General features: G+C 37.2%; 1 protein-coding gene across 5 annotated transcripts in view; it reads right to left on the reverse strand.

The window, feature by feature from the left end:
- Window positions 1-6279: 6279 nt before the first annotated feature.
- The window catches only part of CGNL1 (cingulin like 1), a 56201-nt gene continuing 48239 nt past the window's right edge, over window positions 6280-14241 (reverse strand). For 4 of the 5 annotated variants that reach the window (XM_027688442.1, XM_027688443.1, XM_027688444.1 and 1 more), the window contains 5 exons: window positions 10350-10433; window positions 9084-9208; window positions 8427-8535; window positions 7543-7706; window positions 6644-6912 (listed from right to left, as the gene is read on the reverse strand). In XM_027688442.1, the coding sequence (XP_027544243.1) occupies window positions 6768-6912; window positions 7543-7706; window positions 8427-8535; window positions 9084-9208; window positions 10350-10433 (627 nt within the window). In that variant the 3' untranslated portion in view covers window positions 6644-6767. Of the gene's footprint in view, window positions 6913-7542; window positions 7707-8426; window positions 8536-9083; window positions 9209-10349; window positions 10434-14241 lie in introns of all 5 variants that reach the window. The other variant, XM_027688445.1, reaches the window with a different exon arrangement.

Consider the following 14241-nt stretch of genomic DNA (forward strand, 5'->3'; position numbering starts at 1 on the left):
TCATTCTTTTCTTTGCTGATCCCACAATGCTTATTAAATTCCATCTGAACTTCCCAGCCAAAGGATGCCAGGCAAACTGAAGAGATGAATTCTCTTGAGCACTATAGGAGGCTCAGACAGCTGTGGGCATCCTTACAAATGTTTATCCTCATGCAGTACCACAGACAGCCCCACACAGACCATGGTTCCACTGTGACTCAGTAACATTTAAGAAGTTCACAGTTGGGAGAGACATTTTGATCTAAATTGCAAATTTGATCTTATCTTTAAAACAGCTGGATACCACACACAATATGTACTGAAATAGCAAGGCACAGGGGGCTGTGTTTCAAGTAAACACGGCCTGATTCAGGAAGCTTCCCTTCTTTAGTTGGCTCATTTACAGCTTTTATATAGTTTGACTTAATTTATTCTTTTCCTTCCCACTTTTCGTAGCCATTCTACCTGTTACACCATAAACTCTTTTCTTATTTGAAGAACCCCAAATTTGAAGCTCCCTGTAAAGCAAGGAAATGTAGATTTCAGGTTGTTGTTCTGCAGGAAAGACGCTCCACGGAGCCTGCTGGTTACTGCAGAGCCTGCATGAGACCTTCAGTCTCAGATGTATGGCAGGTAAAACAGCTCCTGGCTTGGAAAGCATTGCAGCATGTCACAGACTGCAGGGCAAAGGATAAACAGAGCAGGGAAAGCACAGAGATCAGATTCACTGTAAAAATCAGACCCTTGGCATTTCTTCCTAACATTTTTCTCCAGGAAGTTTCAATGCAGACACAGTATCAAGTTTCCAAGGTCTAGTGCTCCATATTCTAGGCATGTTGACAAAAGTACGAGAAGGTCAAGGACTGAAACAGCAGCTCAAACAGATTAAAAACTAGAATCCTCCTGCTTCTCTGTGTTCTATTTCCAACTATTAGACCATCCTGTCTTCTCTAGATGGTTCAGCTTCCCTTATTTTCCTTTCTGGGAAAGTGTTTAAAAGACAAATTAATAGGCTTGTTAGGACTCTGCCAAAAAGCTCTTTCACACAGCAGATAAGCAAGAAAATGCTGGAACTCAGATCAAAGTGGTCTGTGCTGGGAAGGACTTAGAGTCCCCACAGTGTGACCAGAGCCACTGAATTTGTGTATCAACTTTAAACAGCTGGGATTGTGTTTTCAGGCAGGAACCAAATCAGCTGATCCAGCACTCCCAGAGATGCACACCCATCTCTCTCTGCCTTCAGACTGTGTGTGCACATCTCTTTGCTCTTGCATGCTCTAGTCACGAATGCCCAGTGAGTCCCTTTTCTTTAAACAGAATTTGCTATGATTTAACCAAAAGACTTGAAGAACAAAATTAAAAGTATACCAATCTCAATCTCATCTGTAGTACAGAAATCACATGCTGGCAGCCTCAGCCGAGTCAGGTTCCAGGCCTCAGCCCTCAGCTCCCAGGAAAAGGCCAGGCTGGGATGAGAACACCCAGCTCTGTGGGTGTGAGAGGTGAACTTCCAGTCCCCAGCCCAGCCCTGCTGTGCACAGTGCAACTGCTTTCTAGAAAAGTAAATTTTACTTCCGGCACAGACTGAGTTTTCCCAGGGATGAGTCCCAGACAGTCCCATCTCTCTTTCCACTCCAAGGCCATAAAAGTAAACAGATCTTTTAACAAAAAGCCAAATCCAATGGAAAACACAGAACTAAACACACAATTTCTTTCTGGAAAAAATGTAAGATAGAACATAAGTCACATAAAATAGATGCCTCTGATACTGGCAGACACTTAAATATCCAAAGTTGGAAGATTCTGAAAGCATTTCTGCAAAACAGAACTACTCCTGCTGCCCAGGGACATGCAGCTCATCAGTCTCCATTACCAGTGCATCCACAGAAATACCAGAAACATATGCTGCTCCTTTTCTACCACTATCATTGGTCTCAGCTGGACTCTCTTGAGAGTCTTTGCTGCAAATACACACAGGAAATAGGCATTTCCTCACAATACTTTCATAGGCACTGCTTCAATGTGCTCCTTACCATCCTGATCCTTAACTTTTACAGTCTTTCCCTGGAAATAAAATCTTATACTGATCCCAGCCCAAGGTAGGTATCTGTATGTTTATGATGGTTTAAGCAACATTTTAAGAAGAGTGAAGGGACGGTCGAAATCAAAATTAGTCAGAACTAGATCATGGGTTGATCTTGCCTGCTATCTGTATTTTTCCCTTACTTCATACTGTGACTTTTGGCAGGGTCCACCCTAGCCAGACTGCATGCAACCAAAGTGAAAGGAGTGCTTGAAACTAGTGAGAATAGCTTTGTAACCTAATATATGAAGCACTGTTTAGAAAGCCCATCCTGCTGAAGAAGCAGAAACACACAGAAGGCACAGCAAAACTCAGGTTACCCATAATGAGTCCCTTCCCTGCACTCACAACGGAGTGTTTCCAGTTTCCTACCGACAACTTCAAGAGCTTAAACTTTCATCATATATTTGTGCCCCAAATTCAAGTCAAATTTTTAAATTGCCTATTCTTCTGCTAATGGCAAGCTTCAGGATCTAAGCAAACCAGCAAATTGTTATTAGAAGTGGAGAAAACAGCAAATGTTTCTGTTTACATAAAACACAGTCTCTGCTGATGTCACATGAAGTTCACTGGTACCAACCACTGAAGGGCCAAACTGACTGCTGGACTTGACCTTGTCTGCTGCACTTTACTCTCCTTCTTCTTAAGGCTTTCCTTTCTTACATGTTAAAAGAAACACTGAGAATAAAAAAAAAAAACCAAACCCCTTCCATTAATTTCTGTACCGTTTTCCTCAATAGCCCAGTGCTCATGATTAAATTTTGAAACGACAATGAAACTTCCCCCACTATAACACAGTAGGGTCAGAGGGTTAAATATGTGACCTAGTCAGAACCTTATGCAAAAAAAAAGAAAAAAAGAAATTAAATGTGTTAGAAACCCTGGAAATCTCTAAAGAATGTTCCTCTTTTGGCAAAGCCTTTGAACATTTTGCAGTTGGTAGAAATTAGGCAGCTGAAACATGTAGCTCTACTCACAGGATAGGAAGCCCCAGTAAGCCAAAAGAATCAACATTTAATTACTAAAATATGCTGTGTGATCCAGAAGAGGCTTAAAAGCTATTGCACTGTGTAGCTCACTCTGCAAAGCACACAGCTGGTCTGTAAAAAATAAGGAAAACACATGGCTTCTGCAATAGTTTAGAAAATTATCTGTAAATCAGAACAGATTATTTAATCAGGAAAAGGGAAAGAATTAAGTTGAGAAGAAAGAGGATAAATCAGAGGAACAAACAGATTAGTCAACAATTTATAGTCTCATCACCAAGAGACTACATTGTGAGGGGGGAACCTGTGTGGTGATTAAACAATAAAAAGCACAGTGCTGAACTAATGAGGTATTTGCATATATAGGGTTTTTCTTAAATGAAGAGCAAGGAAGCAGGTAGGGGACAGCAAGAAGACAACAACTTCTCCTTTTCTGTTTTTCCTCCAGGCACTAACAAAAGATATGACGTCTGAAAGACCTTAATGCTTTTATGAATAGGGATGCTTTCCAAACTCAAGGGCATTAAAATGCATTATTATGATGAATATCCTTAATTTCATTACTTGGACAGTGAGAGAAGAGCCTATGGAGGACAGGAGGATTTTGTTCACTTGATTGTTTAACATTCATATAGTTTGCATTGTATAGCAATTGCTGGAAAGATCTTGGAGCACTTGCTCAATGCTGGTGATTTAAAACATCAAAACACTCTTGTAGAAGTTCACTTGTATTCTCTTATCTACAAAAGAAGGTTCAGGAAACCAAGACCATTAATTCCAGAGAGGACAAAAAGTTCATTGTTCACCACAGATTACTTACACTGAGAGAGAAGCATCCACTATAAAAGTCATCAGGTTAGGTTTATAGAAAACATGATTTAGCTTGGGTCTGTTTGTTTAAGAGATATTATAGTACCATGGAAGAAAACTGAAGGACTATACAGCTCAGAATTCAAGCCACCTCTTTGTAATTCACCAGAAACTCTGATGTTTATTCAAACTTCTGGGGACTGAATGTCTCTCACAGCCATGTTTCCTTACATATTCTCCCTCTTGCTTCCTTTTAGGGGTCAAGAGCTTCTTCTGAAATTCATTCAAAAAGAGATTACATGAAAATATCAGGAAAATTTTTCTAAACTAAACCTTGATTTAAGACGAGTTTTGATCAAAATAAATAGGAGATGGAGTGAACAAATCAGATGTCCTTAAACTACTATCAGTCTTGTTTGTGGCAATCAAGATGATTTTGCCATCACCAAAGCCAGCATGTATCGGGAAACAGAGCTACCAACTGGTTTGTGAATGAGTTGAAATACTGAGTGTCTTAAGATTTTCTTTGATTTTAGTCATATGATTTGAGAACTCTAAAGAGGAAATGCCATTTCCAAGTGTAAATGAACAAACTAAAGATGAGTTTTTTCTGAAAACACGGGTGGGGAGGGATGTGTAACAAGAAGGATCTCTCCCAGTAAGAGTCTGCAACAATGTGCCTCTTTCCTTCTAAGCTCAAATGAGGAGTCTTCTAGATGTTACACCTGCCACCTGCTTTACAAGTTACAAAGAAAGCAGCTATCCAAAGAGAAGAAAATGCAGAAACTTGTTCACAGCATCAGTATTTCCCATGTAATTACTTTTGTGTTATGTTTTAAACACATGCATCTTGTATATGAAATTCAATTGTCATATCAAGCGATATGTACATACAAGGTGGAACTGAGAGAGCTGACTGTTTATTTTAAGTGAATTTTAGTTTACAGTTTAGTGTAACTGGAGGTAGATGCAATATTAAGTGATTTTCTTCCAGTGGTTTGAAATAAGAGTCATCTATGAACATTGTAGGATAAAGTACTGGGGGTTGGAATCAGTTGTTTAAAGATAAGTCTACATAAACATGCAAATGAAACAACAACATATAAATCACAGCAGGTTCTCTGATGATTGTCAGTACAGTGTAGTGCAGGTCTTCTTGGACAAAAGGCTGTTCCAGTTGTCAAAATAGTAAAGCTACTGCAAAAAATACACATTGTTTGCTACTTGAACACATACAAAACACAGAGACAGTATTACAACTATGTCATTCATATTATTTCCCATATAATTCAAATGCTCAAACTCAAGTTGAAGGGAATTCCATGGCAGAAGAGTCTGTAATTGCTATGCACGAATAGATTCCTGATCCTGCTGGCAGGAGTTTGCCTCCAGGTAACTGCATGAAAAGGGATCCTGCCATTGTCAGGAGTTTTGCCTTAACCAAGTCAATCAGCCTCACTTTCAGAGCTGTTAAATTCGCTCTCTTCAGTGGATTCCTTTGTGGAAATACTGGAGGCTCCCAGCAACTTCAGTTCAAAGTATTTTTTACAATTACACTACTTCTTGACTGAACCAGTGAAGAGGTGCTCACTAACCTGTAACTGGGGACAAATACTAATAAACAGACAAGACCTAACTATTGTAGTAGTGCCCTTTCCTTACAATTCTAGATTTGCAAAGGAGCAAAACCAGTCTAGTGTGATATAAGTGGCAAAAAAATATTTTTAGCAACAAAATGGAAAATTTAAAATTCCCACAAAGTTTGTTGAATAGATGGATCACCCAAAATACTTCTGTAAACTGAAATACTAATATATAACTGCAAATATGACCACACACTGCAATATATCACAAATAGATGCTCAATAAAGATCAGGTTACATGTTTTGTGTTTCCCTGGTGCAATTTCTTGCAAGCAAGCATAAAATTTTGGTATCAATTACTGAACAGATTTAACCATGTATTTAATTCAAAGACCACAACTAATTTTACTGAAACGAGGGGGACTCTTTAAAAACTTGAAGATAAGACTGTCCCAGTGTCCTCAAATCAGCAGGCTGTAACATTCTGCCTCTGGCAGGATTGAAATCCTTTCAGGAAATGAAAGATACCGAGTAACAACTGACATCATTCTCACCCTTCCCTACGAAGAACAGGAAGCTTCCCAAATGGAGTTTAGGAGGAAGATGCAGGCAGGCCTCTCTCATCATGCAGCTGTGATGGTCCTTTTAAAGTCAACAGGCAGGATTAACATTTGACCTCTAGTATACAGAACATACAATAAAACTTGCACTGCTTTTAAAATGTACTTCCTGGCCCAGGAACTGTGAGACTGCTCTGTAATGCACAAAAAGTATTAATTTCCATTTGTTTTCCTCTTAGTGAAAACCCAAATATAGCGTTCAATATAAATTTAAGGACTTTACATATCAAACTGATTTATATAATATTAGAAACTTTACAAAATAGTACTAAAGTAGTCAATAAAAAGATGAAGTTTAAAATATTTACATTTTATACATCATTTTCCCCTACTTACAATTATTACATAATCTTCTGTGGTTTCCTTAATTTTAGGGAAAAGCTTTTAATAACTAAAAACTAATTTTGAATTACTTTCAAATGGCTTTTTACTTAAACAGAATTTTAGCAAAATCCCATTTCCAATGTGAAACATTATCCCTGTGTTTTCAGTAGCTGTTATATACATCTTGTGTTTTATAGCTGTTCTATAATGCAATCCTATAATAAACAGTGGAGATCTAAATAAGAAAATGGCACAGTATGGATGGAAGCATTATATTCCCAACTCTTAAATCCCTTTATGTCATTTGGCTTCTAGAACATCCAGTTTCTTGATAATTTATGTTATCCTTCCAGCACTTTCAAGGAATCACATCATTATTTATTTAGACTTTTGTGTCATCATCTTTTGAAAAGTTATTTCCTGAAGGTACTTCACAGAGACTGTCACCATCTGTGCTGAAATCATCATCGTCGTCGTCATCATCATCAGAATCAGCCAACACTTTACTTGGTGACTTCTTCAGTCTACTAAAACAAAAATGCAGATCTTTGCTATAAAAACAGCACATCTACGTGCACAACACTTATACAAAACTTAAAACATTGCCTGGTAGGATTTACATTTTTAAAGGACGCCAAAGAAACTTGTGCTTCACCAGGGACAGTTTTTCATGGAGTGCACCTTACATGAAAGGAACGTACAAGAGTGTGAAGAGCAAGCAACCACATTTTCAAGCCCCTCTAACTAAAGTGACAGGCAGGGGAAACTGTAAACTTTGCACACTGGGATGTTCAAAGACAGCTAAGGAAAACTAACAGGATAACTGTACACCTCAGCCATTGGCAGGAAATTTTTATTACTACAAGCAATACGGGTGACAAGACCCACACTTTTTTCCATTTTATATGCCCTGCCTCAATGACTTTATTCAGCAGGGAGATCTTGGAAAGGTTGGGACACCTAGAGCACACTAGAAAGAGTCGGAGAACATTTGCAGAGAAAGGAAATGCAGAGGAGTTTCACAGGTCTGTGTCTTAAACTCTGTCTGCTCACGACAGCCTTGTAGAGGAAGCCCTCAGCTCATGGACTATGGGAGCAAGAGGTCAGATTGTGAGGGGTGGTGTGATACAGAACCAAGGTCTGACAAGTCATCCTACCTTAACTCTTTCTTTGCAGTGTTAAGCTGTCCTTGCAACTGTTCATTTATGTCTACTTGCTCTTCAAGTTCTCTCTGAAGTTTCTTTTTCGCACTTTCCAGTCTGTCTATTTCTTCTTCAGCTTCTTCCACTTGACGTTTCATTGCTTTCAAACGCAAACTCAACTGAAATATTTACATGTCAGCTGATTAGAGGACTGTTTTAATTAAAGGGATTTTATTCTTCCAGCATCTATGAGAGGGAGAATAAAGACAAAACTTTGCCAGTGTAGTGACACTGTAATCCTCTGCTTCAGAAATATCTGAAAGTCAGCATTAGACTTCATGAGAAATGATGGGATACCATTTTTTTTTTTACAGATAATCTTAACAGATGTCTGCAATTTGAAACAAACTGTTCATTCTCTGGGCAGAACATTACTGTTTGACTCACATGCTGAAACAAGTCAAGTTTTAAGCAAGGAATCAACAAAGACCACAGGAATGGTAGAGCATGTTGCTATTAGAACATCAATGTATGCTTAATACTTATAGCCTATATTTAACAATAAACAACTTGTTTCTTTAAACAAAATGTTATGGTGGCAAAACAGAACATATTATTTGTTGGTGTATTTATAGGATCACTTACTGTCTGTTATCTGCTTTATTTCTTAAAATAATTATAGCATTGCTTCTACAAGTGCTTTCTTTTCATAATTTCCAAAATGAATAACCATTTAGTACCAGACAAAAGCACATGATGACAACAGCACTGCGAATCTCACTCAGTGGGAGTTCACAAACAACAGAGTAATCAGCATCTACCTACGTTCTTCTCATATCTCTTATACATGATGATTTATGTTAGTAGGATTAATATCAGATATTGGCATATTAGTCTACCTGGTCCTTCTGATCTGTCAGTGACAGATGTTCATCATCTACTTGCAACATTAATTCCTTCACCTTTCTCTCAAGCCTGCGGTTACTTAGTTGGAAATTCGCTCTATCCCTGGAAAACAAACAAACAAACGACACTTTTGTAAAAAAGGAACTGAAATACTTCCAATCATGATATAATTCCTTAGCAATCCTCTAAGAATCAAATAACTACTAACGGTCCCTACTTTGATTTACTGATTCCATGCAACATATTAAGAAATTTGTTCAAAAGTATGAAGGACTAAGTGGAATTTCTTCTGTCACCAGAGCAACATTTAGAAACAAAAATACACTCCTCCAAGATCAGAGAATGAAGTGAACATGAAAGTGGAATGTTAAAATACAGTTAATATTTCTAAGTCTATTACTGATATTAGACATTGATAAGACAAGGAGCTATGGAACCATGTTACAGTGCCCAGTTTTAAATTTATAAGACAACTTCTGCTGTGCTTTCAGTCAAAAAGAAAATTTGCAATGCTTTCATGAAACAGTAACCATCTTAATTTTGTGCTTGTGAGAAAAAAAAATCAAGTTAATTGTAATAGAGACTTAATATTAGCAAGAGGACATAATAAAAACAAACATGCACGTTTTGATCTTAACAACTGGTTTCACCTTTCTTCATTTTCAAGTCGCTCTTCCAGCTCTGTGATCCTTGCTTCCATTTGAGCAACAAGTCCCTCTTTACTGGACCGGTAAGAACCCTCCAGGTGAAGGATTCGGCTCTTCAGGTCTTTGTTCTAGAGTTGGAACACACTTGATTACTACTTATAGACTCAAATTAACATATATCACCTTAGCACAAAATTAATTTCTTCAGGAAAACATAAGGTGATCACTACATTTTTAGTTCAGTAAACGTGGAAAAAGAATGTGAGATTTTACAGTTTGCTACAAACAGATTTTCTATGAGTGTGCCTTATCAAAAAGAATTTTGTGTTCAGCTTCAGTTAGGTTTTAGGATTAAATGGAGCCTTGAATTTCAGAGAGTTGCAAGCCCCTTCCAACAGTATTTTTTAATATGTCAATATTTTTTTTCAAATAGTCTGTCAGATCTGTCTTATGCTCCACACAGTTCTTTTGTCAAATTCTGTGTTCTTCTGTAACTCCCTGGTGTATGGCTACAACAAGCAGACAAAGAAATTACATCCAATATTGTTTTACTCTATCAAAGCTGTTACTGGGTTTCCCCCTCCCTTTCTTAACTATGCAATGTTACACCTACTACATAAATAGTTTGAAAAAGATTTGTAAAAGCAGAGGTTTTTGCTCAGATTCACACTTTCATTTTTCTGAGGCACAGTAATTTAGGTTTCCAATGGGGACCTAATGAAAGAGTTGCCAGAAAAAAAAAAAAAGGCAAAAAAAGAGTAACATGAGAAATAGAAAATGAAGCTCTTTGTTACAGAACTTCAAACCATGAATTCAGGTCTCAAACACTGAAAAAAAGACTATGATAGAAAAGCCAGAACTAAAGTATAAGAATGTACATAGTATATACCAGTAGGTGGCATTCTTTTTTCTCAAACGATTAAGATGAGATTAATTTCAGATAATCTAAGGCACCAAATCAGGTGTGTGGTACAAGCATGTTCTCTAAATTCCCACTACAATCTGTTTTACGTTCTTGTGCTTGTCAACAATACTATGACTTGCTAAGACAGCTTTCCTCTGGATCTCAGCTAAGGGCCATGATAGTAATCCTACTTTCAAAGATCACTGAGCTGCAGAAAACTTCTTTACTCCTATAGAAGAAAACACTCAACTAAAATCACAATTGCTTGAAATTGTATCTCCAACAGTGTTCCAGAAACACAGTTAAGACTTTACAGAACAGCTCTTCTGAAAGCAGTCAAAGGATTTACAGTCAGATACAGTCACCTGTCTTTCCAACGAAATTTTGTCACACTCCAAATCTTGCTTTATAGCTCTTTCCTGAAGTAGCTCTGTCCTCATTTGTTCAATCTATTATAGAAAGAAAAGAGAAATGTCAATAAAAGATTTCATTTACATTTATCTATATGATACTTTGTGTATGTATATATATAATGTAGGCATACCTATGCAATGAGAAGAAAAGCCCTTTCTCAGAATTCAAGACATCCACATGATTTCAGATGAGCTTTACAGTTACAGCCTTGAACAAAATTTTCCACTTCAGGAAGTAGATGTTATTCCCAGTACTTACCCTAGGCATTTTACACCCACAGTGGATATTGCTGATGTTCAATACATATGTTCTGGAGCAAGGAACTGCTGCATGAGAGATACAGCCTGTGGCAGGACAGACTTCTGCATCACATCAGACTTCAAACACCTTTCACAAGTGTTTTCTCCATACCTAAATCTGAACCTCTGAAATGACACCTTACCTTTAAGCTGCTGACTAGTCTAAATAAATTTTCACTTTATTAAACACAAACTTGTAGCTGCAGAGAAGTGCCCAGAACTCAGTGAAACACTCTACAGACAATTGCAGTTTTCTATATGAATGAGAACAGTAGAATCTCTTTTTCAACAGACTCTGCTGCACAATGGACATGAACACTTCTCCCCTCCTCTAGTCAGTGTTATGTCTGTCATACCAGGAGCACCAGCTTCCAGGTTTGGGGAGGGGATGTTTTTGCCTGTCTTGTTAAAAGACAACTTTTGCTCCAGTTTCTGTAAATATTTCAGTTGCATATTCAATAACCACAAGAAAGATACACTGTCCGTGTGTAAGATGTTAAAAACTACCTGATCAATCCAGAGTCAATGTAAGAATGCAGCATGAGTTTGTTTCACTATTGGACTGACTGGAAAAAAAATATTAAATTTGAGGCTCAAAGAGAAACTCTGAACTGCCCAACAGCTGCTACTGAAACTTCCGGGCTGAAGGAAAAATCTGCAGTGCTGAAATACTTCTGTTGCCTCTTGTTTCTGCTGAGACCCTCAAGTCTTCACAAGACTTCCCAAAGAGCCTCAAGTCTTTGCAGGCACAGCAATTGTTAGCACAGCATTTGTGCTATTCCCTGCACAGCGTTTATGATGCTGAATCACTGGGGAACACAGTGAACATCTTTGCCAATCACTGTACCTGCAAAAACACTGATAGAGATTGCAGTGGCCACAGCATTCTTCCCTGCTCTGCATCAGTTACATATGAACTTGCACAAACACACCATCCCAGCTAGGCAGCTCTAAGTTACACATTTATCCCAGTAAAGGTCTTTCCAAAGTCATTGGGAATTCTTGCATTAAAAAAAAAATCCAAAAGCAATGCTAAGAATGTGAAGGTCAAAAAAGTGCAGCACATCAAAATTTACCTTAGGCCTTTTTTTAACCACATTATAATATTAAAAGATATACTTTTCGTTAATCACATGTTTAAAAGAAATAATTTACACTGTTTCTGTAGCTTTGAAATTAATATATGAATACAAACCACGGTAGCAATGCATGCAGTTGCATATGTTATGTCACACTATGGTTTCAGAAGAGCAGAAGGCATTTCTGAAAACTAAGGTCAGAACAGCTACTAGAATACAAATGTTAGCACGTGGCTGTGTTCTCAACAGCCAGGTAATTTCTCAAAAGCTCTCATTGTCACATAGAAGGCTAATAATCACAAAATGTTATGCATTATATAGTAAAATTTTATATGTTAAAATATTATTTTATAGACACAAATTAAAATCATGCATTTGTTCAGTGGCTGCATTTATTCATTAAATGGGTGAAAAAATTTATAATGTGAGGGATTACCTAGAATTAATTCTCCTGTAATTGCTTTAGCCATCAAGACAGACCCAGAAAGAAATAAAGCAAAATTTGTGGTAAAATGAATGACTAATTAAAAATGTAACTGCTAACTGAAGAAAGGGTTTTTGTTTTATGTAGGAACTTGCTTAATGGACCACTCCAAAGTTCCACTGCGCTCTTACTGTGCTCAAAGGCTGTGACAAATTTGTGCAACCTTCCCAAGGTTCAAATTAAGGAATTATTTAGAGGACAATTATTATACTTCCAAGATGACTGCTACTGTTGTTGGACACCTCTTGGTAAATGCAATCTCACAGAATAACAGGAGAGAGAAAAAGTGCTCGATCTGATCAGGATCAGACAGCTACGTGCAAATAAATACGGGAGGTTGGAAAAGAGAAGGACAGCAGGACACAACTCTTGCTGTTTTCACTTATCTCCTCCCATTTTTTCAATAGTAGACTCATAATTAACAGGCACAAAGCAAAAAATAGCAGCTGTCTGCCAAAATGTGCTTAGTGTCACTGATTTCCCAGCAGTAAGAAGAACACACCAGTGTCACAGTACAAACTCCATGTACACACCATGTGGAACTCTGCTTCATGTTCTACCTTTCCTACATCTAATATATTTTAATTACAATAAAAGAACAAACTATTTCTGCAGCTTAAGTTATCACAGCTGGATTTGAAGAACGTTAACAACAAAAAAAAAAAGAGAAAACCAACAGTATCAGATTTTAGAAAGCTTTATCAGACATACCAGCATTTTGTGCCAGCTTTAGGATTAGAAGCAGCTGTTGAGTTCATTATTAGTGAAAGCAATTTGATTTCTAATAATGTTTTAGATGCTGTCACTATTGTTTACCATCTTGCACTAGGTTTACAGCTTGTTTCTTAATTCCTAAGTAAAGTAATATACATATATATGTGTGTGCGTGCGCCTATATATACACCTACATACACAGTTTCCAAGTATGTGACCAAAAACCCCAATGTTTTACAAACAAGCTAAAGCCAAACAAACCCCTTTGATACTTCATTATTGAAAAGCAGCCTTCATATCCACATTTTCACTTGTTTGCTTCCCACACCTGGAGCCAGCTTAAGAGCAGGTATACAGCTATCCATTGGGAACACTTCACCAAAAGGAAGTGAATGATGCAGTCAGCACAATTTTATCCTTTCATATTTATTCTAAAATTGTCATGAAAACTAATTAGTCCCTTTTTCACACTTACTGGAAACAACTCTGAAGTTAATAGACTCATGTTTGCATTTTCACAGAATACAGGAATTGAGGCAGGAATGTTAAGCACTTTTCAAAAATGGCAAGAGGTACTTCATTTCACTTGTTTGTAGGAAAAGAATCCATCGTGTAGTAAAATGTGTCCTGTCCCTGCTCACTTTAGACTCAAAGAGCAGCTGAGCACTCAGGCTTTCCATATATGTGTGTGTGTGTGTTGATCATTTTGGTCTTTCTACAGTTATACCTTATAATTTTAAAACTAATAAGATATGACCCACTTTTCCCTGTTTCCACTTTGCTATGGTACCTCCTGAGAATGCAGAGGAGATGAGAACAGTGTCTCATGCAACCATCCAGATCCAAAAGGGTGTTTAAATTAAAAAAGAATAACATTTTGAGGTAAATGAAATGTGAACTGTTAGTCCTGCCAATGTTTATTGGAACATTCAGCTTTATGTAAAATAGAAGAGGTTGTATAAATTTGTTTTTACTGGAAATTTGAGTATTATAGTTCATTATTGGTATGTTAAAATAACACATTTATAATAATAATTTGAAAAATGTACAGAAATACAGATATTACCAAAACAAATCCATTATAGTTTCTCATGTCATTATAAATGCTTAGCAGACCCTGAAATACTCTTTAGTAATTTGACTACTTAGTCATTCTGGCATAAAATCAAAACAAAGCAACCTTTGTAACTCATGTGTGAAATGAGAAACTCCAGACCTCAAAATAAACACATTTTTTACCCATTATGTAACATTTTGGTCACCAAAC

Source organism: Neopelma chrysocephalum, unplaced genomic scaffold (genome assembly GCF_003984885.1).
Source record: "Neopelma chrysocephalum unplaced genomic scaffold, ASM398488v2 Primary Assembly neopelma1_75, whole genome shotgun sequence".
In the NCBI taxonomy this organism is placed as follows: domain Eukaryota; kingdom Metazoa; phylum Chordata; class Aves; order Passeriformes; family Pipridae; genus Neopelma; species Neopelma chrysocephalum.